Below are 27,879 nucleotides of genomic sequence, written 5' to 3'. Positions count from 1 at the left end.
TCACCAACTACCTAAAACCGAAAAAATCAAATAAAAATTGATCAACTGACTTGCAATAAAACCAGGCAGCTCGATGGCGGGCTCATTGTGAGCATAACACATTCAGGCGTTATCCGCCCACTGAGGATAAAAATGAAACAAACAAACAAACAATTCAACGTGTTTTTGCCCGTTTGCATTTTTTGTTGCATAGTGTTTATTTATTGTTTGGCAAAGTATGTGCTTAGGGGCCCATATGCCCTAAGCTAGGGCATTAATAGCCATTCCCGATTCCGTGGCGCTAGTGTAGTGTTTTCGTATTCCTATGTACCATTTTCATGCACGGTTTCAAAATTAATACAATACAATACAATACAATACAATTTTAAGTGCAGGGGTTTTCAGTATTTAAACCAGTGGTTCCCAAACTTTTTTCTTTTAAGGCGCATTTTAGGAAAAACAAAAATTAATTGGCGCACTTCGAACATTTGAATAATTTTTTTAGCTGACAAAGGCACTAACTATGAGGTCATAAAGCCGCTATACAGGTCACTCTCATAGTTAAATAGCCTAGTTGAACATCTCAGAGACGTGGAGCATGTTGGCCTAGTGGTCTAAGCACCTGATTCTACTACTCGACTTGATTGATTTTTTTTTTTTTGACTTGATTGATTTTAATTTCAATATGCGGCACACCTAATGACATCTCGTGGCACACCAGTGTGCCGCGGCGCATAGTTTGGGAACCACTGATTTAAACGATCGTCAGGTTTTACTTAGCCTAGTTAATTGATACTGCGTCGTCTTGTCCAAGTGTAAATATTGCGATTATAACATTGACAACTTAAACAACTTTTATAGAGCTACACCCCTACGGTACCTAAAAATTAATGTTTAAAACATTTGATCGAATTCGAGGGCCCGAACGACACCTGTATTTTACAAAACTGTTTTCTTTTTGTCGTTGGTTACCCGAAGAAGCTTGCATAAAGCCTTCATGATAAAGGGGTAATCCACTTAACGGTCAAATTGTTTCGTGTTTTTGGTATTACAAAATAAGGTTTAGGACAATTTCTGGCTAAAGCCTGCAATTAGGCAATCAATTATTATTGGCTGCGAGTTCGTCAAAGCGTAGGTGGTTCTGCTTTGTCGAATAATGTGTTTACTTCCGATTGTGTAAGGGTCATGTAGCGGCCTCTCCCACTACCGTTATCGTGTGCGTTCATACTACAGCGAACCGGACAGATTGCCTTCTTTCTCGGACTCTCGTCTTATGCGGCGTATTCGCAAGTCGTGTCATTCTATTACGATGTACCTCGATTTGTCTTAATTTTAGAAAACTATACCCAACCCAAACAATTAAAAATAACAGCGAACCAAAATTTCAAAATTTACTGTTTTCTTGTGTTTTTGTAGCTAGTACATACCAAAGAACATACCGACATCCTGTGTTTGATATTGATATGCTAAGGGTATTTCCCCAAGTGCATTCGCGGGATTCTGCATTTTGTACGTTTTGGGAGTTTTTTACTTTTGTTGTTCACGAGGTGATGGCGGATATAATAACCATATCATCAGATAGTGATTCAACTCCATCTCCATCTGCGAAACTTAAAACACCCGAAGAAGACGTTGTTTTATTAAACAAGGACGACTTAGTAACATCAAAAACCAAGTCAGAATCAGAAGACGATAGCCCTTCCATTGTAATACTCGAAAATAAATTGGACAAAATGCCATCTTCTGAGCAAAGTAAAGAAAATCTGTTTGTTAAGGTAAATTCTAAATTCTAATCAGTTACTGATAAAATGTTGTTTTAGGTTTGGGTTATTTTATGCTGTTTGTTAAAAGCTAGTTTCCAGAATAGAAAGGTTTTTCTTTTCATTAAAAATTTGGTCTTCTTGAACTGGAACAGGAAAATCTCTTTCTGTATGTATGACCGACATTAGTTTGTTACTGTGTATAATAATTATACTGGCCTGCAGTAGAAGCTTGCAGAGGATCCATGATGGATTTATGGAAAGCCAGTCAAACATGTATTGATTGCATTTTTACGCACATAGTAGACTTAAATTAGAAAATGAAATCTAAAAAATGTTTTATGTAAAAACAAAATATCCTACACAGCCCATTCTTTCCAACATTGGAAATATGTCATGTGTTTATTTCATGTTTTAATCGTTATAAAAAGGGTTGATAAAATATATTTTCTATCTGGGACAGTTTATCAGTCAGTGTGAACCTCTACTGGATGGGCACAGAGAGTTAAGTCCTTCCAAAATTATGCAGTCTCTGAAAAGGGAACATGAATCTACAACTGAGATGTTTAAGAGATCTCAGGAATATACAGACATGCTGATGAGGTAAAAATATTTGTCGTAATGTAGTATATATTTTACAATATTCTTATGCAAAGTCGTTATTGCTAGGATAGGAGGCTGTTTTAGGAATTGAGCCACCAAAGATCTTATTATATATATATGTATTTTTTAATATCTTTTACTGAACTGTGCTTTGTGATATTTGCATCATTGTTTAAACGTCTCATCAGTCAATAATCTGATGAATGTACATTTATCCTTCTCAATTGCAGAGCAATAAAAAAGGTGTCAAATGGAAGGAAAGATATTTATGTTGTTGTGAATGACATTTATACGCTACTGAAGCAACATCAAATTAAGAGGTATTAAACAAATTATATGTTTGTGCAGCACCAATGTTTAATTGCGTATAAATCATTTTCCTTTTGTTCAAAGAAAGGCAACTGAAAATGATGAAGCAATCTCAAAAGACTTAAAACCTAAACAACCAAAAAGAGTTCGCCTTACAAAAGTTTTTCCAGGTCTGTTGATTTTCTATGTACATGTTTAAAAGGACATTGGTTTAAATCAAGCATTGTAATGTTTTTTTTTTCTTTTTGCTGCATTGAATTTCGCTATGACACTTGGCAAAGATTACTGCCATAAAAAAGATATGTTAACGTATTCAAACTAAAATAAATGCATTGTTTGCAGTTTTATATTTACCAGATGCCATGTGATAGCTTAATTTATGGCATTTTAAGGATACTTATTTTTGGTGTGCAGCAAAAAGGAAACCGGTAGAGCAGTTGGAGGACAAACAAAAAAATGAACGAGATAATGAAATAAAGGAAAAAGAGGACCAACAAAAAGAAAAACCTTCAACTAGCAAAAATGATGATACAGCAGGGACAAAAACAACAACCAATCTTGATAAAAGAATAGAAAGATTAGAGGAATTGCTTCAAAGGGTAAATCCAAAACCAAAATTGCATTTTGTTAATTTTTGTCGGTGCTAAGCCTTTTTGTTATTATCCAAGTTGCCAAGCATCAAGCCATTTGATGCAGTGAAACAAAATATACAGTTAGATATTTTGCTGTACACTAGTTTTTACTTAAGACCAATCTTATGTAGTAAAACATAATATACTAATAATTGCAACCATTTGTGACAGTTAAAACCAGGGTCACCAAACTATGGCCTGCAGGCAGGATCCGGCCCTTGAGGTCATTTTATCCGGCTCGCGACCACATTTTTTGGTTTGCCAAAGCTAATTAATAAATTTATAGCAAAAATTAATCATGAAAAAAGTGCCCCCTGGTTAAAACAATGTCTATAAATGGCGGTACTTCCTAAAAGATTTGCTTGTTTTAGTGGTTTTATAACATAAGATTTAAATACTATTTATTTTGCCATGCTGTTTGGCTAATGTTCATTTGGCAATACCGGGAACATTTAAAATTTAGACGAACACTTTAAAAACTGTAATTTGACTTACACATAAACATAGCCATCATTGTTTACAAATTAAAAATAAAATACCCTAATGCTTCTCTTACAAAACAGGAGACTAAAAATAATTTTTAAGACCTAACTTTCGATTGCTATGCATGCTTTAGGGATTACTAACTTATGGTATTTCATTTGGGCCAACAAACAATCTTTAGTAGTTTTTATTTTTTTTGTGGTAATACAGATATCAGATGAGATAAAGAGGCTGCAAGCTCATGAACTGACAATGGAAGAAATGGATGAAGAAGACTCAATGTATATTCAGGAGGATAAACTGAAAAAGAGATTTATGAAGGTAAGTTTCTTTTATTTTTTCACTTTCCCTCAATAGGAAAAGCCATGTCAAAATAAGTGATACTGACACTGGGGCGTTATATTGGGGAAACAGGGAATTAGAATCTTACATTTTGCAAGCAAATGGCAATATCAATGATCCATATAGCAAACTAGAGCAAATGTTATTGTTTACAATAAGCAAATTCCACAATACACAACGAAATATGGTAAGCTGTTTGCATAAGTTCAATAGCAAATTGCCTACTTAAAAAAGATAACAGACATGCGGCAAAAAGAAAAATCTCAAGTGAGTAACCTTGAAGTTGAGTTGTGCATGATTGTATAATATGGTTTGGGAAAACACCCAGTTTTCACCACAAACGATTGTTTTTAGTGAATTGGTGTGGTCTAAGTACTTTTTTAAATACCTAGCATACATAGTTACTGGACTAAACTATAAGTGTACAGTTACATCATGCGAAGTATACATACTGAATATTTTTGCGGTTGAACAGCCCAAAGCTCCGAAATTACATTGTGGATTATACACACAAAAATCAAAAGCCAACCTACAGTGGTTAAAATATTGTACAAATACCAGCTTAAAAACCTTTATTATCAGAGGTATGTTGTGAGATGAGGCTATTGCATTGTAATTATAAGTAACTTTACAATTATATATAACACAGTAAGTTACATATCCTTAGGAGGCAGCAGGTCATTTCTTATTTTTAGTTTTTTACTCAAAGATGGGTGAACTTAAACATGCCATTGAATCATAAACTGATGCTTCATTGCTGTCTTTCAGTTTTGCCCTGATGAAATAATCTCCACACTTGTTTTGGACTATTGTCTTTCCAGACCTGTGGTGGAAATACATATAAGTTATCCAATGTTTTGAAGGCATAGATTTTTTATAGCTGGCAAGCATGTGTGAAGGCAGAACTCTTTATGTCCTTGTAAATTTGTTACAACTTATCAGTGACTACATTTATGATGCAATGCAGCCTTTGTTTTGATCTGTGCATATTTGGTAAAGATAAACAAACATGCTGCAAACTACAAAAATATTTCTAACACAATATTTTTTATCTCTACATAAAAGTTGCAATATCAATCGTTCTATCCAAAACCCAAATCTTTTTATCTAAAATCTTTTTCATGTGACACATAATCTTATTGAATACATACGCGATTAATACTCCAAAAATCCCAATCTCTGGAATTAATTCTTCTTTTCGGGCACTTCCAGATTCAACAAAATAATTTAGTCGTGGTTTTGGAATAATTCGATTCATCAGGGTATAAGCAGACCTACTTCGATCGTCTCCAATCTTTTTTAAAACCTCCGCTATTTCTTCACCAAATACATTGCAACCTGAAAGAGAATAAAAAATCATTCATTTTTTCCTGCAATCAGTTAAACGGACTTTGTGAACCATTGAAAGTACAACATATTTAAAAAAACACATTCAGCAATTGGTTAAAACATTTTGTCTTCAGTTTTCATTAAAAAGTTTTTGATATGAACTGTTACATGTGTTCTGCTAACAAATGCAATTATGTGGTGGCCTACAATAATGTACTGACACAAAGCCGAAACACATACATACTAAATCGAAACACATGCATACTAACACACAAATATGCTCTTACATTCTCCATCTCGCTGTGGCTTCATCACAAAGTTTTGGGGATTTTTGATTGCCATTTCAACACTTAAATCTCCAGCTTCAGTCTGTGCGAAGAAGTTTACAGCTAGCACTAAAACTAATTTCATGTTGTTGTTTTCAGCGTGTGTTGTAATATTAAATTCCAATTTATAAATAAGTACCACTTTTTTTGTAGGACTCACTAACAGTTAATTGTGGTTATTATACATATCTTGAATCTAATCATTAGATTCATGCAAAAACAATGTCTAAAATATTATGGACACATAAATCGACACCCTGAAACTTTGGAATATTTGTGCCTACATGGACGACTCCACGGCAAGATATCAAGGGGAAGGCAAAGACTGCAATATATAGAGGGAATTAAACATGCAGTGAATGCCACATCACTTGTGGACCTCACTCGATGCTGCTCAAACCGACTGAGCTGGAAAGAAATAAGTGACAACGTCTAACCGCTAAGCGGACACATTATATATATATATATATATATATATATATATATATACATATCTGGCATACAAGATGGCTGAGCAGTTGTCGCACCCACAGTGTGTTTATTAGGTTGTGGGTTCTAATCTTGTCCCGGTCACTTGTGGTCGCTTGTTTTTTATAAACTGTTTTGTCAATTTGTATGTTGAGTTGATGGTTTGAGGTCAAACTATACAAACCATATCAAGATTATGGAACCCAGCATAAGTTTTTCGTAGTTTCTCGGCAACAGATGCCTCCAAAAATCTTTCCAGCACTTGTGGCCTTGCAAAAACTTCCTGCATTGCTTTCAAGGATGCCAGACTTTGTCCAACAGTTGGACACTTGATGGCATTACTTAATTCAATGTCTCTTCGTACTTTCCATAGCTGTAACAAAATATGGTTACAACTTATTAGCAGTAAGTGACAAAGAGCAAGCTTTTTGAGTAATTATTTTATGGAAAGTTATCTTCTAGTGGCAAAATGACAGCAAAAGATGATACGAATAAATTCGGCTAATTGCCTTATCTTTTTGACAGGTTTTTGATGTGATTAACCCGGTTAATCGATAAGTTGCTATGCATGCACAAATCTTCAACTAGCACTCAAGGTGCCAGATTGCCTGATATGTACTTTCCATCAAATATTCCATCAAATGACAAATTGGCATTTGTGACTTTTACATAGAGATGTATAATATGGTTATTTAGTTTTAATCTATGCTATTGAGCGGATGATTTTTTTAAACAAATGGTAGGCAATAGTTTCAGATTTTTTATTGTGATGTATTTAGGAGTATTATCAGATTAACCAGATTCATTACTAATATGTTAATCTGCTAACCTTTTCATTGTAATGCTTGGCACTTCTTCCTGCCGAGAAAAACACAATGGCTACCTCTTCATTGTCGCTAAAAAGATAATAAAGTTTTCTTGCTCTATAATGCTCTATCAGGTTGTTAAAGCCTACAAAGGTAGCAGTCCAGTTTTCATGAGTTACAAGAACCTTTTGAGGTGTAGTTAGTGTCCAAGGATTTAAAGTCAGTACTAAACAAAATGGTGAAGTTTATAGACCTACTGCAAGTTTTGAGTAGAACTGATTTGTCGGCCATGATGAAAACAAGGTTTTTCTCTGAATTCTCTATGAAAACTCAATCTGTATAGAATCTTACATTAACTCCACTAAATTCTTAACAAAAATTCTTATGTATGACTTTTAATTGCTAGATGTGACATGGCTTTTACCAGGCCAGCTATTGTATTTTGTCTTATATTATTGTTTGAGGTGAACTGGAGGAGGTCAACGTAGTCTTGAGCAAAAAAAGTGTCACCATTGCACTTACATGAACAGTTTACAATTTCTTATGTCAACCCTTCCAGAAATTTTTGAAAAGTATTTCATCCGTATTTTGATTTCTTGGTTTTGTTCATAAATTTCATTAATAACGGGTCTTCTATCAAATATCAATTGTGTATTGTCTGATACCAAAAATGTAATAACCGCTTTTGGGTTTCCGTAACATTCCCATGCCTTTACAAATGATTGGGCAAGAGTTTCTGTGCATTTGTTATTAGGCAATCTTGGTATTGATTCTTGCATGCCAAGAATTCTAAGCATTCTAGCATGAATGTTACGGATTTTTTGTCCCGCAACTCCTGCAAAAGCAGGGGCACCGCTGCTAGTTTCAATATGTTTTGGTGACTCTGTGTTTGTCAGTTCATCATATGCCAGCATGTAGTCAACTCGCATGAACAAAAGCACTGGAATCTGTAGCAAAAAAAAATTTAATTTAATTTTTCAAAAGTTCACAGAAAATTTGTCCAACTTTTTTTATTTTTCATTTGAAATTTAAAGGAAGAAATTCAGGTTATTTGGTTGATAAAATTATTATCAATTACTGTATCACCAAATAATAATCTACATTTTATTATGATTTTTGCCTACCCTGGATGTTTTTTCTGGTTTTAACTCCTTGTAAATGCTAAGCAATGTCCCAACATAGTCATCAATATCGGCTAAACTATTAATACAATGGATTTTCTGATATCATTAGAATTGATTAAAATTAGTTTAATTACTTTCATGTAAAATAAAGTCTGTACATGAAATCAGCCTAAACAAAATACTAATTTTAATAGGTACATAAATTAATAAGATTACTTTGCAAATTAAAGCATCCAACCATCTTCAAGAAATACCATTTACTATTAATCTTAGGCAGTGGGTATCAGATATAAGATCAGACACTCAGAACAAGTATCAAAGGCAAGGAAACTGTGTTATGTTGAGTTAAGTCGAGTTTATTTTGCTTGGTAAAAGAATTTGGATATGAAAATGTTTCACAATATTGATACTTGAAACCTTAAATTTGTTAACTGGTATATTGTATGTCAAGGTAAAGGTGTTTAATTCAACTAAAAAAAGCTATATGAAAGCTATACAGGAATTATTTGAGAACCATTTATCTATATTTGATGTCTGGAAATCTCACCTTTGCAAGGAATTCACAATGAAGTCTCTATCAATGCTAGCACTGTGAATCAGTTCATTAACATAAGGCTGTAGTTCAATAAGAGAATTGAGGATTTCTTCATTGATTGAGATTGGCAACAATGAAAATGAAACATGTTCGAGTCTCTGCAACAAATTGTTTTTGTTTTTAAAGTCTGTTGGATTTGCTAGTAATGGCTAAAACTAATGTAACATTTTGTACTATTCCATACCAATTTTATGTGCAGAATCCAAATTTATTCAAAACAATTCAATATTAAACACAATAATCAGTAAAATGCAAAACAAAAAAAAGACATACCCCTTTAAAAAGGCAGATTGTCCTGTTTTTTTTACGTTCAATCAAAATGGGCTGTGAAATTTAATAGAAATATGCAACTAAGCACCTTATTTTTCCTTTCAAGTCCATTAAACTTTCCAACCATCCCAGTTTCTCTTGCACAGTCTGCAGCTTCTTCAGTAAGTTCATCTAGTTGCTCATCAACATTTGCTGGCAGTGTATTTGAAAACATTGTTTCTGTTTCAAATATTTTGTGACTTTTTGAAACAGAATGCATAAAATAAAATATTTTAATTAAAAATATACTGTTGGAATTTTTTTTGTTAAATGATGAGTTTTGCAAACATATAACCCAAACTGTTCTTTTACACAATTGTTTGCACATATTTGCAGTAATGTGATGGCTATAGCTGTCCAAAATGCTTTTTAACTGAATAAAAAATGAAGATCTTTAGTCTTATTTCCTGTCTGTAAACTAGCTTGCACATAGTATAGCAAACATTCTGCTTTGAATAACCTTTGAAATAACCTACACATACAGTACAGACACAGTAAAAACTTGTTTGTGTAGACACACATATAGTGGTTTTTAATGCATTTTTATCTACTTGTACAACAGGCAACTTTACTGCCTTTTGCACACATTATTTAGTCAAACAGACAAATGCATTTTATCTGTTCACTGTATTTGATGAAATGTTTTTCAGTTAAATAAATACAGTGTAAATTGAACACACTGACCACCATTTCCTGTTGAACTATCAACAAACCCTCACAGCATATGGGGAAAATCTTTGCATGTCAAACATGTCATAGGTATACAGACTATGTATGCACTTGTTTTATAGAAGAAATTTTGACAAAAGCATAAAACTTGTATATTGCAAGTTGCTGTGTAAATGTGTATAAATGAAGTATAGGAAAATGTCGCGCTGTTTTTTCATCTTATGAAACTTTCTCAGTCATCGTTTAACACCAGAAAATTGGAAGTAATCACAAATCTATTTTCTTTTAATATATTTTCCCTGTTGCTTGCCTTTTTCTTTTAATTTTGTAGTCAAATCCACTTTTTGCCGCTAAGCAACTATCTTCACTAATAATGCTTAATAATAAAATTAGCTTGCAGTCAGCTGTGAGAAACTGTTTATGGTTAACATGTCAATGGTTGTCCTACAAGTGAGATCAGAGGGAAGTCATTAAAATACTGTCAAAAAATTCCCATAACACAGTTTAGCTCAATGAAGCTCTTTAGCTATCACTATACATTATGTACTGTTACTGTAGATAAACAAGTATTGCTCTTCCAGCAGTTTTATTTAAAAAATCGACTTCTCATACAAGACGCCTTCATCAGGGTAATGGCTTATCTTAAAAAACAAATTTCTTATAAAGCGACAAATGCATCACAACACAAGCAAAAAACAGAAGTTTCGAAACGTCGATTGTTCACAATAAAACTGCTGGAAGAGCAATACTCATTTATACATTACGCCTGGCAACAACAGTTTATTTATAGACCCTGTAGGTCAACACAGTGTGCACTGTCTGCTCACTTATAATTTATTGGACTTGATGATTTGATATAGACACATTTTACTGATGAAATTGTAAAAACGCCTTTATTTTCGGTCCAACTACATACATGAAGGATAACTAACTTTTGAATTGCACACTTGCTGAAAAATGTGTATTGGGCGCCTTTGAACCAAGTGATGTGTTTAATTGCTGTACTAAAGTTTTTGTTCCTGTGAAATAATCTTCACACACGCTATAAGCAATTGTACTGTCATGGCAGCTAGACATGTGACAGGCAGGTATTAAATCTGGAAGGGTCAAGGGTTCTGACCCGTTAAAACAGGGTGGGCATGATTGGCAATTTCCGGGCAGAATTGCAAAAGTTGGCAGAATGTCAGATTTTTTGACCGGTAAAATTCTGGTTTAGTCGTTGGTTGAATGTCGGCCGTTCTTTACTTTTTTAACGGGTAAATCACCGAAATACATTTAATACACCAAAAACGTTTTGCTCATGGATGCTTTATAGCCTTGAGTCTTGACTGATATATTTGTTCAACTCGGCACTTTTTTTCAAACATACCAGTAAATTTATTGCTTTTCAAAAATTTTAGTTCGTTTTAAGTTACAAGCAAAATCACAAAATTTCTGCTGCAATAGATTGCACAACTATTTAATAATAATTGACATATACAACATCTCATCTTGTGTTTAGACTGTTTTAACATAACAGGAAACCAGGAATATAAACAAGTATGGAAACAATGACGTTGATAATGGACTTTCAGTAGTCACTAGTCAAAAGGATTTTTAAAACGCATGTGACCACTTCATGTATGACAATGTTTTATGGCTGAAACATAACATTATTTACACACACAAAATGAAAAACAAACACTACATTCAGTACACCAGGCCCATTGAAGGTGCCGTACCGAATCAGCCAAATCAAATCAGATTCTCCACTGAGCCTGTGTAGCTCAGTTGGTAGAGTGCGAGTCCCGGAAAGACCCCTGCACCTTCAATGGGCTTGGCGTATTGTGATTTATAAATGAATGTGCTGTGATTGCTGGTCTTCATATGCCAGGGGTCAGCAACCCCTGGCACATGTGCCAAAGTTGGCACACGAGTTGGTTTTTCATGGCACGCCAATTGATTTGCTTGTTTATATTACAGTAGCAACTTAACCTTTTTAACTGCTTGCTTTCAGTTTTTATTGTGCCACTGTCTTAAAATTGAACCTTACATGCACAAAGCGCTCTGCTATCTTCATCTTAACTGTTAAACAATGGTTTTAAAAAAACTAACATCACCAGCATTTACTTGTTTTTTTAACAACTTTGCATTTTGTTCTGTGTGGAGAACCAAAAAAGCAAAGAATGTAATGTATCTGCAACTCAGTATTTACATAAGGATGGGTGAAGTCAAACAAGAGTCTGAATTATATACTGATGATTGATTGCTGTCTTTCAGTTTTCCTAACATGGCATGGCCTCCGCAGTCGTTTTGAAGAATTGTATTGCTTGATCTGCAACATTATGGTATTTAATGTAGTCCAAAACTTTTTTTCATAGATATTGGTATTAAGATCTTTTCAAATATATGAAACGTGTTTTGTAGGAACGATTTTTGGCATTTAATATTTGTGATAACACTTTAGATAATTTAGATAAAAACTCTTTAAGTAAAAATTAAGACCAAAAATCAAGAAGATATTACTTACGCTACCAGCACTCCAAATATTCCAGTTTCTGGAATCAACTCTTCTTTTTTGGCCTTTCCAGATTCTACAAAATAATTAGGCCGAGGTTTTGGAAAAATTCGATCCATCAAGGTATAAGCAGATCGACGTCGGTCAGATCCAATCTCTTGTAATAAGCCTCTTATTTCGTCACCAAATATATTGCCACCTGTGTAACCATTACAAACCCTTAAATAAAATGTATACCAGTAGACAACTGAATTCCCCAAAATTATCATTGTTGTCCAAAAAAACATTCAAAAAAGGTTTCAATTTTATTTATTTAGATTTAAAGTGATAACTTTCACAATTTACATGAATCACATATATGTGTCTTTGTGGGCATTGTGTGCTTTGCAGACCCATACTGAGAGGTTTTGCTACAATCTAACTTATAAGTGTGAATTTAGGCTTGACATTAATTCTGGAAATCTTATGATATAGCAATGTGTCTGTTTTCATATTTGAATAACCTTTGGTTTTAATGCATGTTTTGGTGAGCATGCATGAAATGTCTCGCTGATTTTCAGCACAAATCTCCATGGTTGAAATATCTGTTCTGAATAGTTAGTGACAATATTGTACCATGAAAAACATAACAAGCTTTCAGAAGGGTCACATAAAAAAGATTAGTTGGGATCCATTTAACCTGTAGGCCAAGGGTATGTTCATCCCTGATCTAGTAGTGGTTTTCATGACTTACTTTTTTATGGCGAAAAATGCATGTACACAAAAACTTACTTTCACCATCCTTCTGTGGCTTCATCACAAAGTTTTGGGGATTTTCTTTTGCCATTTCAACATTTAAATCTCCAGCTCCAGTCTGTGGATAAATTATCATTAAACTTATGTTTTGGGTTAGCTTGATATCTAGTTTAGTTGTAACTTCGGTCCCTGAAAGGTACACAACTTGATTTCACTGTTTTTTGTTATATTTCTTCTCCCTAGAAGTTTGTTCATGTACTTTTGGCATGAAATCTTTAATGGATTTAGATGAATTTTTACAGTAGTTATGGACATGTGCTATCTATTTCGTTAACCCCATAAGTAAAACATTTTTTTAGGTTTTAAATCTCATCCTGACTTTGCTTTAACAGTGTGCACTAAATCAGTACTACTCCGTATACAGGTGATGTTCTTTGTGTACTTTTCTTGTTTTCTTTTAAAGGCACTGTTGAAATAGAGTGTTTTGGATTCTAAAATCAGCCAGTTGCATGAAATTCAATTTTCATTGATGATAAAGTGTTCAGGAAATAAGTAAAACATAACTAACCATGTCAAGTTTGTGGAAGCCAACAAAGGTTTGTCTAAGTTTCTCAGAAACAGATGACTCCAAAAATTTTTCCAGCACTTCTGGCCTTGCAAAAACTTCATGCATTGCTTTTAAACCAGTTAACATCTGTCCCACAGTTGGACTCTTGATGGCGCAGCTTAACTCAATTTCTCTTCTTACTTTCCAAAGCTGGGACCAAACTTATTACTTCATTGCAACATCCAGGTATAAAATCTGTTTTTTCACCAACCTTTTTATTGTAATCACTTGGAGTCAATCCATTGAAGAAAAGGACTAATGCTATTTCCTCATTGTCACTGCAAAAAACAATCAAAAGATTCTTATTCATGTTTACAGGTAACTGTTTGATTATTTGTTTGTAAAATAGCAATCTAAAAAGGTAAGCTGCATTGCCAAGGTTGTATATTGATTGTTTTGTTTTTTTGCTTTAAAAACCACAGACCAATTGTAACATGCATCCCCAACTTTTTATAATGGCAAGATAACTGTACTAATGAAAACCAGCTTATGTTAAAACACCAGGTCCAAAGCTTTTTAAAGAAAAGGAAAAACTGATGAGAATTCTTCTACTTGGGAGTAATAATTTGGAATGTGTCACATCAATCACCTACATACCCCAAAAATTACAACAGATACAATGTAAAAAGAAACCTAAGATTACATGATGAAAATTGCAAGAGTGCCAACTCAGTGGTTCTTAACCTGGGTTCGACAAAGGTCCATCGAAATTAAAAGTATATATATCATATCTTTGGTGATAAGCCAGCAAAAACAATTTTTAATTTCTTAAACTCATTCACTCTAAAGCTGTAACAACTGATTAGATGTCTTCTGTGCCGCAGCAAAGTACAATATGCGTAATAACTGTCATTCTTAAGCAGAAACAATACAGTTTATTGTCAGAGAAAAGGCTAATTTTTATAATTATTATACTACAATTCTTGCACTGTGCTGCCAATTGGCTTAGTATGTCGACTAAAAAGAAAGTGGTAACAATAATATGTAAGGTATGATTTTACTCATGTAAAGTGGAATGACCAACACCATTTTAGAAAGAGCGGCTAAAGAAAAACATTATTTGGTACCATTATCAAATGACGACATTCTAAACCAAGTTTTGGACTTGAAAGGAAATCCAACAAAGTTTCATTTACAGCTTGACGAACAACCAATGTTGGTAACTTATGCTAACTCCTTACATTTGTTCACTGTGTGAAATGGCTTGAGGTAAAAAAAAAAAAATTTTGGCAAACAGAGAAAATTTTTTAGGCAGTTGATGTGAAAATATCTCAGACTTTTCTTAACGATGAATGGTCTTTATCTGTAAGCACTGATGGAGGTTGCAAGTCTGCTGAAGGGCTTTCATAAAGAGTAAAACTCCACAAATTACTTTTACGCCAGGCCAAGAATCATTAGGATTAATTATCAATGGAAAGCAACAACAAAAGAACCATTAAATTCCATTGAACTTCATTTTTCTGTTTCATCTCAAAATTAGTTTATTACATTGAATGCCGTTTTTAGTGTTGCAAATGTGTATCGGATTCTACAAAAAGTTGCAGAAAGTCATTTCAGTATATTAAAAAAGTTGAGAACCACTGTGCCAACTGACGTAAAATGTTTAATAAGCTTATAGAAGTCAAAAGAATTTATTTAAAAACTTGTGATTATTGCACTCACATAAATAATTTTGAGTTCCTTACATCAACCTTGCCTGGAAGTTTGGAGAAAAATTGTATTGTGATTTTAATCTTTTGATTTTGTGCATAAATTTCACTGATAATGGATCTTGGATCAAATATTAAACGTGTATCGTCTGATACAACGAATGTGATTGCTGCTTTTGGGTTTCCATAACATTCCCAAGCTTTTGTAATTGCTTGGGCAACAATTTCTGTACATTGGCTGTCAGGCAATTGACATATCAACTCATGCATTCTAAGACTCTGTAGCACCCTAGTATGAAGGTTAAGAATTTTTCGTCCAGCTATTCCAGCAAAGTGTGGACATCCAGTGTTCATTTCAATTTGTTTTGGTGATTCAGTTTTTGTTACCTCATCATATGCCAACATGTAGTCCACTCGAACAAAAAGAAACTTTGGAATCTGTGGTAAATGAGAAGTTTGAAATTCTAATGTATCTGTTTTACGTCAAACAAATTTTTGATTCAATCAACTAAAATTTGGAAGCTTTGCTTGACAAGAATCCTTCGTTTATTTTTGTTGCCAAAAGTTGAGACAATTTGTGAGAAATTATTGGGTTTAAAAAAAGTAACAGGAGAATTTATTTAATTGCATATCAGTCAATTAAATGGCAAATGTACTTAAATTAACTAAAAAAGATAATTATAACTACATTGACAAGGCTTTTTCCTCACTCTTTTCGCCTCTTTTTATGGGTCCGCTTCCTGAAAGGGACACATATTATTTTTGTCTGTATTTTTTTTCTGTCTAATGCTGGTTTGTAAGGCTCGTTTGGTAAAAAAAGAGTGCTTCAAATTAGGGCAGATGTTAGTTATTAATCCAAACTTGATCCTCCAGAAGTTTGACCCTGATAGACCCAGCGGTTCACCCACAGGCCCCCGAAATGTAAATCTGTCTAAAGATCATTTGGTCAAGAAAGACACTGTAGACAGAAGTCCCTAGAGAATAACTCACTGGTTTACGATTAAGGCGGCAGAGCGGGATGGCTCAGCTTGACGTCGGACAGACTTTTTACAAGACAGTTGTTTCGGTGATTAGAAACAAGCTGTTTTTGAACAGCAATGCTATTTTGTTTTATCAAGTTATCACACACATTTTCAGATTTGGCGAAGGTTTCACACCTATAACGTGATTTAAACTTGATAAACGTTCTTCGGTTTCGTATATGTCAAGCAAAACTTTGTTAATCAACATAAAGATCATTACAACACAGTTAAGAATTTTTCGTCATAACGTATCTTCTTTATTTTTGACAAATCAATTCAAGAATTAGTACTTAAGTCATGTATAAATTAGGCTAAACAGTATTGTTGACTGCTGTTAAAAACAGTGTCAAAAGGTCATTAAATGGTCGTTTTTGCGAAACAAAGTTAAGTGAAAAACAAGTTGTTATGTACCGTATATACTCGCAGATAGTCGGAACAAAATTGAAAGTTTTCGTTTTATTGCAAGTACCGTAAGGCTATTGCAAGTACCGTTTTTTCCGGTCGGCTTATTGGGCGGATATAACGTATTTATTACGTATTTATTTTTGAGTATAACGCGCAAAATTTTATACTAATTTTCAATAAAAAATTAAGGGTGCGCGTTATAGACGCGAATTGTAGTGGAAATGTGCTATCGAACACGGGTGCATGCGCTACCAATGTGAGACAGTTTCATGAGCGCACACGCACATGCGTCAGTTTAGCGTGCGTTGGATTTTCCCGCTTTGTTGAAAAAATGTAGGTTTGCGGTTTCAATGCAATGCAATGCAAAAAAGCTAGGGAAAGGGCCTTTTAAATCCCTAGATTTTCAGTCCGACTTATGTGCGAGTCAGGTGGCGCGACCTATCAGCAAGTATAGGCGGTATACCTTTGTAGCAAACGACTTTTTTTATATAGTGTATAATGTAACAGTTAAGGCTTTCTAGTAAAATCTGTGTTTAAAAACTGAACTTGAACGGCAATATCAAGGTCAAAGCAAGAGATTAAATTGAAACTATTTTCCCAGTTCTTTTTTCACGGATTTTTTGTAATTATATGACAATTTCATGCAAAAAGAATACGGACAAAAACATTGTAAGTTAAGTTAATGCTTTGTGATAAATTTGTCCTTAAGAATCTAAAAATAACCGCAGCAAATCCGCACAAACATGTGTGTGGGGACCCATTCGTTTTTGCTTGCAAAAACAATCATACATGCCAGTGGTTCCCAACTGGGGAGGAATTCCTCCCTAGGGAGGAATTTTATGAGTTCAGGGAAGGAAATTATAATTTTATACCGAAATTCTTTCTATATTCCAACGTTTTAAATTATTTGGGGTTCAAAACATGTATGCATGTACAGATTATACGTCAACAAACTTTCTGTTGAGTACAGTTATCAACGTAACTAACGGATATGGGCAAATAGTTATACCATATAACAACAGAAAGATGTATTGAGAAACAATGGTATCAAAAATTCCAGCATGCGGCTTACATTTGAAGGCGGCTTAAATTATGTTTTTAAAACCTCAACATGCAGCTTACAATCGAGTAAATATGACATAAGGAATGTCCATTATAATGTGGAACCGGTTGTAAACGATTCTAAAAAGGACACCCTTAATTATCTAAAATGGACACACTTAATTTTTTATGTTTTATTTGTTTTCCTTCTTATGGGGAGGAATGAACAGTTCGAAAATGGGCGAAGGGAGGAATATAACAAAAAAGGTTGGGAACCACTGATATATGTAGATAAAATTGTTTATAGTATAGTAAATTGATAAATACCGTACAGAATATATAAAAAGGAAGTATATCAGAAAGCCACTTTTCTAGTTACTTATTGGGATAAATAATGTACATACATTTCAAGCTTTTGTATATTTCTTGTTGTTCATGAATAGAGATGTGACAGCACAACAGCATAAATTACGACTTTAAGCAGGATAAGCGAGTTTTGCAGTTAAATCTCAGTCAAAATTTAACTTGAATCTAATGTAAATCACAGTGCGCCAGGCCCATTGAAGGCGCCATACCGAATCAATTGGCCACCAAGCATACAATGAAAATTGAATATGTTCAATTCTCTGTAAAACAGTTTTTTTTACCACCAACCAAATAAAAAAAAACAGTGGGCATAAACCCTTGAAAGAAAAAAAGTAAAGCCAAGTTGAAAAAAAAGTTTTTACTGGAAGAGTATCAGAACAGCTTGAGTAACAAGACTCATTGTGTCTGTAAGCACAAAAGCATTCAGGCATTGGCCACCCAAAAAGATTAAAAATGAACCAAACGTACAAACCAACAACATCCACCTTATTTTTCCCTTCGGGTCCATCAAACTTTCCAATCATTCCAGTTTCTCTTGCACAGTCTGCTGCTTCTTTAGTAAGTTCGCCCAGTTTCTCACCAATGTTTGCTGGCAGTGTATTCAAAAACATCTTGAAATTCTTAAATATTTTTTGAAATTCTTTACAAAACGGCTGTTAGAAAAAGAGGAAAATGTCATTTAGTAGCATTTTTTTTCTTCAAAAATTTACTGGCGGTGTTATTAGCACATTTTTCTCCTAATTAACCAATATTTTCTCTAAAGTTTAATAAGGAAGCTTAAGTGAACACAGACAAACAGCTCAACCACAAAAAATGACAAAAGGTCAAATTCAGAGCGACAATGTCATGGCAAATTGCAACGTGACAAACTAATTGTCATGAATCAGTTGGGCATGACTAAACTTACTCATGCCGAACTATGCTCAGTTTAAGAAGACGATTTATGCATCTTTTGAACGTTTTAGTCTCATTTGGGACATAACAAACTGACCTTGAATTTTGCCTCTGCAAAATAATCCTTGATGAAGATATATATTTTTTTTTTTGTGGGAATATTTTTGCAGAAAGAAAATATGTTTCAGTTGTTTTATCAAGATTTTGTATTTGTCTTAAATTGTGAAGGATCAAACAACTCTAAAGGAATTGATGTCAATAAAACAGTGTACGAATAGCAAATAAACCAAAAATTCACCATAACTTACTTATAGGGTAAAATTTTGTGTGAGAAGCTTTCCATCTACATTTTACAAATAATTTCCTTGCAGAAAATTTGTTTATTGGGGATTTCTTAGACCAGTGGTACCCAACCTTTTTGACTCAAGATCGACTTTTGAGGTAGTTTTGAGGTAACTCTAGGGATGTACTATTCCTATACAAATTAGCAAATTTTGTTTTGCATTTTTATCATGGTTTGATGGTGTTGTGTTGCAGTGCATTGAGCGTCGTTTGTAAGCTTAATCCAATACTGATCTTTAAAATACAATATTCAAAAAAGTTATATTAAATTTTGATTGATAAGGCCAAAGCAGCTGTTTATTAAAAAAAGGCTATTACAATACAAAGTACCATTTAATATTCCTTTCGTGACACAATAATGGACCTGAATGATGGTTTTGTGTGATGAACATATCAGCATTTCCTAATGATCAATTTTCACAATAAAGTCCTCTATGCACAGCAACATTCCTCAAAAAGATGTTACCAAACAACTAATTTTAATTATTTTCTACATCCCTTGTGATTTATTTAAAATCCTACAGTTATTTACAACAAAAGTTTATCTTGTTCAAAATGAATAAGAGTACATATTTTCTAAGTTAAGTTTCACATCCTAAACATGTACAAAGCCAATTGAACACTGATACAAGGTGAAGTTTAGAGGGAAAAAAGCATGGCCAACTGCAACATGGCAAAATCACTTCTGCATAACTGAATACACTCAAGTGCTCCTCTATTACACTCATCTCTAAAATAACAAAACAAGATGAAGTTTTTTTTTGATTCACTGACGCCTGAGAAACCCACTGGATATCACACAACTAACACAATCATCAGTTGTATTTATTTAACATACATTGTTAATAGTAAACAAATAGTTTTCTTCTGTAAATTGGGATGAATGTTTGTGCATATTGGAAAATGACATTTTGATTCTTAAAGCATGACACTATTTCATGGATGAAATAAAACATCAATTACACACACAAAATGAAATACAAACTACTGTATATCATTGATAGTTTTATTAATTTTAAATGATTGATTACAAAAAATGAACATGAGCCAGATTTTAATGTCTTTTAACAACTAATGTATGCTGTTCCTTGTGATGGTCCAGCATAGCAAAGAGCTAACACTGTTTGCAACCAGACATATATCATATATTTTTTATTTGTATTGGAATTTATCAAATCAAGAACTCTTTTTCATTAATTATTGAGCCAAGTATAACCATCAGTATTCGGAATAGTATTTGTGAAGCTGTATCGCAGGGTGCAAGTCATTTGTTTTTTAATGTGCAAACCAGTTAAGACATGGATAAATATGTGGGATCAGGAAGAGCTCTATAAACTTGATTTGACAGTATAAATTGCTTGTAGAAATTGCCAGTTATATGTGTGAATGGTTGTATTTTACCCTTGTATTACTTTTTATCCCTTCTTTCCTTTAAATAGCACATAAAGTAGGACAAACTTCAAACAGTGTCTGAATTTATTAAGATTTGGATAGCATGATTATTTGTGCACACCAAACTTTTTAATAGTTATCTCTTGAAATGCATTATTTTAACTTTGAATGTTACACACATACAGCAAAGTTTAAAGTCAACTGGGATTGTGTGTAAGTTTGAGCTAAACTGGCTATATTCGGACATGATTTCATATGGTTTGGGTTCAGGGTTGTACTTTGAAGTTGGAGCTGCTTACAACTCTGGTTAGCAGACACATGAAAAATTTCACTTGATGTTATAAAACCACGCAGTCAACATTTGTATTTTTCGGTTACATTTTGGTGGTATAATTTTTAGTTTTCAAAAAATGTTTATCTACTGCAAATAAAATGTACATTTATACAAACAAAGACAATTGTTTCAGGATCAAACAACATATTTAATGCATACAAAACAAATAAAAACTGTACAAGTAATGCTTTTATGCTTGCTGGGATCAGGTTTTAAAAAGTGAGGTACTTGTCTTTCAGGAATGATTGTGTGTTTTTTTGTATTCAAAATATCAATATAGTAAATATTTTATTGTGCATGCTAGTGTGCTATTCTCAATTAAGAATAGGTGAACTTAAACAGGCTTTTAAGCTACTAACTGATGCTTCATCACAGTCTTTAGGTTTTCCTTTTATGGCATGATCACCACATCTATTTAGGATAATTGTATTGCCAGACCTGAAACAAAGAAGTCTTTGATGTGATTTAGAACTTTTTGTGTGGTTGTATTCAGAGCTGTTAAACTCACAAACAGTGTTTTTAACAATGTACAATGATACAACACTCTAGACAATGTCGTTACATACAAATATTGTTTATGCAGCCCAACATGCCTCAAGATATAGAAAACTTACGCAACCAGAACTCCAAACATTCCAATCTCTGGAATTAACTCTTCTTTGTGGGCAATGCCAGATTCCACGAAGTAATTTGGCCGAGGTCTTGGAATAATTCGATCCATAAGGGTATAAGCAGACCGAGTTTGGTCAGATCCAATCTCTTGTAACAGGTTTCTTATTTCATCACCAAATACATTGCAACCTGTGAAATAATTACAGACCAAAGTGTGTACCAGTTTATAACACAACACAATAAGTTATGATAAACATTATTGTCCTGGGTGCACAACTTGAATAATATGCAGACTTTTTACAAAAATTGATTATGACAATTGTTTGTGCTGAAACAGCTGCATAAAAAATGTCTACATTTTATTCTACATTACTGGCATTTTTGTTGTTAAGAAAAAAAGTGTTATCTTAAATTTTAAATTTGAGTAATTTAATATCAAATTTGTAAGTTTTTAAAAAGGAGTTAACCTTTAAATCCTTGAAAGAAAAAATGAAAGCCAAGTTGGAATAACAAATTGAAAAAAGGTTTTCACTGGAAGAGTAATACAACATATCAGCTTGAGTAACAGACTCATTGTGTCTGTAAGCATATAGCATTCTGACATTAGCCACCCACCAAGAGCAAACGTGAAAGAAACCATGAACATCAAACCTTTTTTTTCCCTTCGAGACCATTAAATTTCCCAATCATTCCCAATTCTCTTGCACAGTCTGCAGCCTCTTCAGTAAGTTCTTTCAGTTGCTCATCAATGTTTTCTGGCAGTGCATTCAAAAACATCTTTAAATTCTCACACTTTTTCAAAAATCTTTCACAAAACAGCAGTTAAAAAATAGAACAGAAAAAGGAGGGGAAAATGCCAGTTAGTAGCATTTAAAAAAGTGTACTGGAAGTATTATTGCTTAAATTATTGTTTTTCTTATTCAAATAAAATAAAAGCAAATAATTATAAAATATATACATAAATATGTGTAAATATACAAAGGTCAATAAGGAAGCTCAAGTAAACACAGACAAACAGCTCAACTACTGAAACAAAGTCAAGTTCAGAGTCACAATGGCATTGCAAATTGCAACGTGACAAACTAAAATTTTCTGAACCGTAACAACATTGCAAATTTCCACAAATCAGTTGGGCATGACCAAACTTACTCATGCCGAACTATGCTCAGTTTAAGGAGACGATTTATGCATCTTTTGAATGTTTTAGTCTCATTTGGGACATAACAAACTGACCTTGAATTTTGCCTCTACAAAATAATCCTTGATGAAGATATTTCTTTTTTTTGTTGTGGGAATATTTTTGCAGAAAGAAACTATGTTTCAGTTGTTTTATCAAGATTTTGTATTTGTCTTAAATTGTGAAGGATCAAAACAACTCTAAAGGAATTGATGTCAATAAAACAGTGTATGAATAGCAAATAAAACCAAAAATTTACCATAACTTACTTATAGGGTACCACCAGTGCCGCAGTTGACAAGAAGTAGGTTGGATGCTTAGGATCATTATGTATTTGCAGCAACTAGTAAATTGCCTAAGCTCTCCAGCCATTTTGAATGGAGCAAATTATTAGGCATGACAAACTACAATTGAATAACCGCGACTTTGTGAAACAGGCTCCAGAAGTTTTCTCAATTTGCTTTTTTGTTTTGTTTTAAGGTTTATGAAAGAATATGTCATTTGAAAAAAGTGTCTGTTAAAAATGGACGACTGATTGAGACAAAGATTCTTGTTGGTGCTACTAGATATCCTGAACTTAACAATAAAGTGGAAAAGTATATCAATAAGTAAGTATTGGAATTTACTTAAATTATTCAACAATGTTGAACATTCGGATGGTAAAATATTCCATACTTCATGCATACCTTTTTCAATTTTAACTTAATGAAAAATGGTCATAAATTTAAAAAGAGTATGGTAAACCAATTGTTGTTGTGTCAAACTTTCATGTACAAAGCATAATTTCCAAAAAATGTATTCTTAATATTACATCTTTTTTGGGGATCAGACATGGTATGTGTATTGAGTTTTGGTTTGATAAAAATAAGTCAAGTCTATTAATTATTATTGGATCGTCTTTGATTGCAGAGCAAAGTTTCCTGATTTTTATGCGATTCAGTACCTTGTGAAGAAAGCAAGCAATCAGTCCAACTTGAATCTAAAACCAACCGAGATAAGAAAACTTTCTGAAGATTTGTTCAAAGAAGTTGGTGAAAAACTTAAAGTGAGCAATTTTAACATGACTTTGTGAATACAATAATCACAGTTTTGAATTAGCACAGTGTATTGTAAAAAAATGTTAAGCTGCAACCAAACTGTTGTTACATAAGTGTAGCTGCTACTTGCTTTCAATTGGGGCTTTCAATGAACAAACACCCAGCCGTGAATGGAAAACTCAAAATTTTTCATATATTTAGGTAAAAGTCTCCATTTATCTTGATTTTATAATCTAGCGCTCTTCTGGCAATTGTAATTATTAGCAATTTGTTAAAAATACACTCTGGTTACTCATTAAATTTAAATGGTCAAGATCCTTTAGAAGTAAGATGAGATTATAGCCAACATTCTTTAAGATACAAATCTTTAAGATACTCATAGTAAAATGAGCATTGGGTCTTGTAAAGGCAAAAAAAGTAATTTTCAGATACAGCTTTCAGATAAAACTAAATTTTGCAGAAACGACGCCATTATGATTTTGTGTACAATTTTGGAAGCTATTTGACTGACAACAAAACTAAAGATGATCCAGCAAAGGAAAACCCAGAGCTGCAAGAAAAACTCCAAGAAAATCAGTAAGTTTAGTAGAAAATTTCATAGTTGATTAAATTTGAAAGCATGCCCCAAAGTGCAATACATAACATGTTAGGATTACAAAATAGTTTGTTTTAGGTATTTGTAAGTATTTCAGGACTTTATTTGAAACTGTTTCAATGTACTGACATGTTATAGTGTATATTGATTTTTTTGCAAATTTGTTGCCTACAACCAAAACTGATTTGTCACATAAATAATATTGTGGGTTTAATCATTTTTTTTTCAGAAATGTTTCAGAAACTGCAATAAACAATGTGATAGAAAAGTTTGTGCAAAAGCAAGCTGAACTTGATTCTGCCAATGCCCAAACCTCTACGAAGAATTCTTCAAACGAAGAAGCTTCCAAGGAATCAGACCAAGGCAGTGAGCCACCTAGTGTAAGTTTATGTTTTTTGTTTATTTTTTACTTCATAAACCCTTCATTTCGAAGAATAATATTGGCCTACTAAAATAACACTAATGCACCACAATTAAATTTAATGAGATTTTTGTTTACTGTTCACCAATTGGTCGATGCGCCGTGTAAACTTGCTAACAGCGCATCGAAAGTCTTTTTTTTTGTTAACCAAACCAAATACCATAATTTTCCGTGTATAATGCGCAAAATTTACTTAATTTATTGTCCTAAAATCTGGGGTGCGTATTATGCATGGGTACAACAATTTTTGAAGAAAATCTTCCTCGAAATAAAACTTGAAATCAGACCTTTCTTCTCTGCTGTTCACTACAAACACGCTCCATACGAACACAATGCTCTCGTATCAGACGCTTGCTCGATCACCTGCTCGTTTGCTGTCACAATGTACCCACACAAATCCGAAACACGCTATCGAGTTTGCTAGCGCATACGCAGTGATACGGCAGAATAACATCCGGTTGTTCCCAAAGATGATCTTTTTTCTGAAATAATTTTACGTTTACGGACTTAAGTAAGAGTCAAAATTTGGGTGCGTATTACACATGGGTACAGGCTTTTTTCCAGCATCGACATGCCATTTTTAGGGTGCGTATTATGCACGGGGGCGCACTATACTTGGAAAATTACGGTAAACAAAATATTAAGTTGTGAATCCGGGTTTTTGTAAAAAAACGGAAGCTACTCGCGTACCACTAGAAAATGGTATGCGTACCACTAGTTGGGAAACCCTGCTTTAAATGGTTAAGCAGAAAAAAAGTAGATGAGTTTCAGTTTGCTAACTTACTTGAATATTAAAGAAAATCATATTTAAAATCATTTTTTAAAGTGGTTATTCAGCTGAGTCTTCAAGTAGCAAGTTTTGTTTCTCAAAATAAAACAATAGTGCAATATTGTTTGAAAATGGACCCAAATTATACACAAAACCAGGGGTGTCCAACTCGAACACACCGCCGTGCCAATTTTGGATTAAAAATATGCATGCGTGCCAACGTTTTGATACTTTTTGGAACCCTATTAAATGGTTAGAAAAAAATATGTCATCAAATACGAGTAAACTTATTTATGATATTCCAGAAACATTTATTTTTGTTTATGCGACACAAAACAGTTTGCAACGGGGCTTTAAGTTTTGTCAAAAAAAGAACAATTTAATTAGTGGGTTGTGTAAATTTACTTCTGATAATCTTTACTGAGGTTAGATAAATACCAAGAAGAATGAACAGAAACAAATTTAATTGAGTGACAAATCCTAATGTTCATTATCTGAATGCGCAAAAGCTTATGTGCCAATTTTAAATGCTCTGCGTGCCACTTTTGGCATGCATGCCACGTGTTGGACACCCCTGCACAAAACCAAAACTTATTACAGTACAACACAATACAAAGTATGTATGTGAGTTAGTATTGCTGTACATCAAGCTTCATCATTAATTCGCATGGCAATTTTGTTCGTTCCTGCTTCTATTGAAACTTTAAACAAATTTAGTTTTGTGTTTCACAGGACGAGTCAGAAAGTGATGAAGAAGAACAAGAAGAAGAGTCTGATGATGAGACAGATATTGAGCAGGATGATTTATTGTACCTTGACAAAACATGATCAAAACTGCTTTTTCTTAAGCTTGGTTTCGAGGTTATGAAACAGGTTTTGCAAAACGAGAACTGTGTAATGCAGAATAAGAAGACTTTAAGGGCTTTCTATGGCAATATCAAATACTCTTCTTCATTACATTTTTGTGTGGAAAAACACAGTTTTTGTGGACTTACACCACATTGATTTTGTATCCATTGTGAACATTATGAAATTGGATGAGAGGAGTAGAATAAGGAGTTGGTGATAAAAACATTCAACACTTTTTTTCTCGAAATTGTGTTTTTGTACTGACGTTTTGATGTGCTATACAGGTTGTCTTCATCAGGGTAAACAACACTAAATGCAAGTGGTGCAGTGCACAACAACAAATGAAAAAGTGTTATTTACCCTGATGTAGGCAACCTGTATAGGTCGTCGAAACCTTAAAAAAACAAAAAACAAAAATACATTTGCCAGAAGAGCTCTGTAGATTTGATTTCATATCACGCCTTATATACTTTTTTTCTCTTCAATTAATTAAGAATGTAATTTTGGTTTAGGAAAACTACAGCCATTCATTCATCATTCTTTTTTGCAAATGAAAGCAACTGCTGATGTTAATTTTTGTAGACTGTAGCCATTTTTCTGGTAAAACCAAAAAACATAAAAGCTTGACATAAAATGTCTTTAAAATTAGCCTAATTAGAAGTTACCTACTTGAATTATTTTTTGTTGATAAACATTGTTTTGATTTGTATGTTGAATATCTACTGTAATGTATGATTAGTATCTTTAAAATATGTCACAAAATTCTATCAAAAGATATCTGCACTGAAAAGTTAGTTATTTTTATAATGTTGATTTTGAATTCCAAAGGTCACATTTAGATACATGATTTGTATTCTGGCGATTGGTTTAGATTTCTTAAAAACGAATGAATGAAAAACAACTAAAAAGCTTATGCAGATACAATTTTAAGATATGGGCACTGAGCTTTAAATCAGAACTAAGATGAAAAATTAAGGGTTTATTGCTTAAATAATCCAGGTTCTTTCCGTGTTTTGTAAAACGTACTATACAATATCAGCCTGGTTAATTTGTGTTCGTTTTACTGCAGAATTACACTATGGTACAATTGCAACCGATTTTACCTTTTATTGCTTTTTTCTTAAATCAGATTTGTTCATTTAGTATTTTGCTAATTATAACCTTTCTTCAAGCTTTTTCTCAAGATAAGCGAGATAAAACACTTATACTGACAGGAAGAAATAGTTGCTGTCTATTTTTTTGGTGTGCAAAACTTGCATGCAATGTGTACATTCAGTGCCCACAGCCGAATAAAAATTAATATTTTGTTTCAAAGCAGTTATCGCAATGATTTTTTATGTACTCCATAATAAGAGAATTTTCTTTGTCATGTTGAATAAAAAGTGCATCAAAATTTCGAAA

General features: G+C 33.3%; 4 protein-coding genes across 4 annotated transcripts; 1 reads left to right on the top strand and 3 right to left on the bottom strand.

Annotated features, from left to right (window-relative positions):
* The first annotated feature begins 1,383 nt into the window (after positions 1 to 1,383).
* Positions 1,384 to 27,879, top strand: LOC145204302 (death domain-associated protein 6-like). Its single transcript, XM_080076794.1, has 11 exons — positions 1,384 to 1,754; positions 2,203 to 2,342; positions 2,573 to 2,662; positions 2,736 to 2,821; positions 3,066 to 3,250; positions 3,977 to 4,087; positions 23,288 to 23,415; positions 23,717 to 23,852; positions 24,305 to 24,420; positions 24,669 to 24,819; positions 26,362 to 27,879. The coding sequence occupies exons 1-11, from the start codon at positions 1,443 to 1,445 to the stop codon at positions 26,455 to 26,457; spliced, it is 1,551 nt and encodes a 516-aa protein (XP_079932920.1). The 5' UTR covers positions 1,384 to 1,442; the 3' UTR covers positions 26,458 to 27,879.
* Positions 4,120 to 9,302, bottom strand: LOC145204304 (glutathione synthetase-like). Its single transcript, XM_080076795.1, has 9 exons — positions 9,115 to 9,302; positions 8,709 to 8,854; positions 8,162 to 8,237; positions 7,560 to 7,984; positions 7,061 to 7,127; positions 6,416 to 6,604; positions 5,725 to 5,806; positions 5,260 to 5,446; positions 4,120 to 4,931 (listed from the first exon to the last, which is right to left on the bottom strand). The coding sequence occupies exons 1-9, from the start codon at positions 9,283 to 9,285 to the stop codon at positions 4,808 to 4,810; spliced, it is 1,467 nt and encodes a 488-aa protein (XP_079932921.1). The 5' UTR covers positions 9,286 to 9,302; the 3' UTR covers positions 4,120 to 4,807.
* Positions 11,818 to 15,492, bottom strand: LOC145204537 (glutathione synthetase-like). The gene is made up of 5 exons (XM_080077127.1): positions 15,270 to 15,492; positions 13,535 to 13,734; positions 13,003 to 13,084; positions 12,244 to 12,430; positions 11,818 to 12,048 (listed from the first exon to the last, which is right to left on the bottom strand). The coding sequence occupies exons 1-5, from the start codon at positions 15,490 to 15,492 to the stop codon at positions 11,925 to 11,927; spliced, it is 816 nt and encodes a 271-aa protein (XP_079933253.1). The 3' UTR covers positions 11,818 to 11,924.
* On the bottom strand, positions 20,106 to 21,969 carry LOC145204305 (uncharacterized). The gene is made up of 2 exons (XM_080076796.1): positions 21,633 to 21,969; positions 20,106 to 21,456 (listed from the first exon to the last, which is right to left on the bottom strand). Exons 1-2 carry the CDS (start codon positions 21,737 to 21,739, stop codon positions 21,333 to 21,335), a joined length of 231 nt encoding a protein of 76 aa, XP_079932922.1. The 5' UTR covers positions 21,740 to 21,969; the 3' UTR covers positions 20,106 to 21,332.

Source organism: Phallusia mammillata, chromosome 8 (genome assembly GCF_965637545.1).
Source record: "Phallusia mammillata chromosome 8, kaPhaMamm4.hap1.1, whole genome shotgun sequence".
Lineage (NCBI taxonomy): Eukaryota > Metazoa > Chordata > Ascidiacea > Phlebobranchia > Ascidiidae > Phallusia > Phallusia mammillata.
This window is presented reverse-complemented; position numbering and strand designations above follow the sequence as displayed.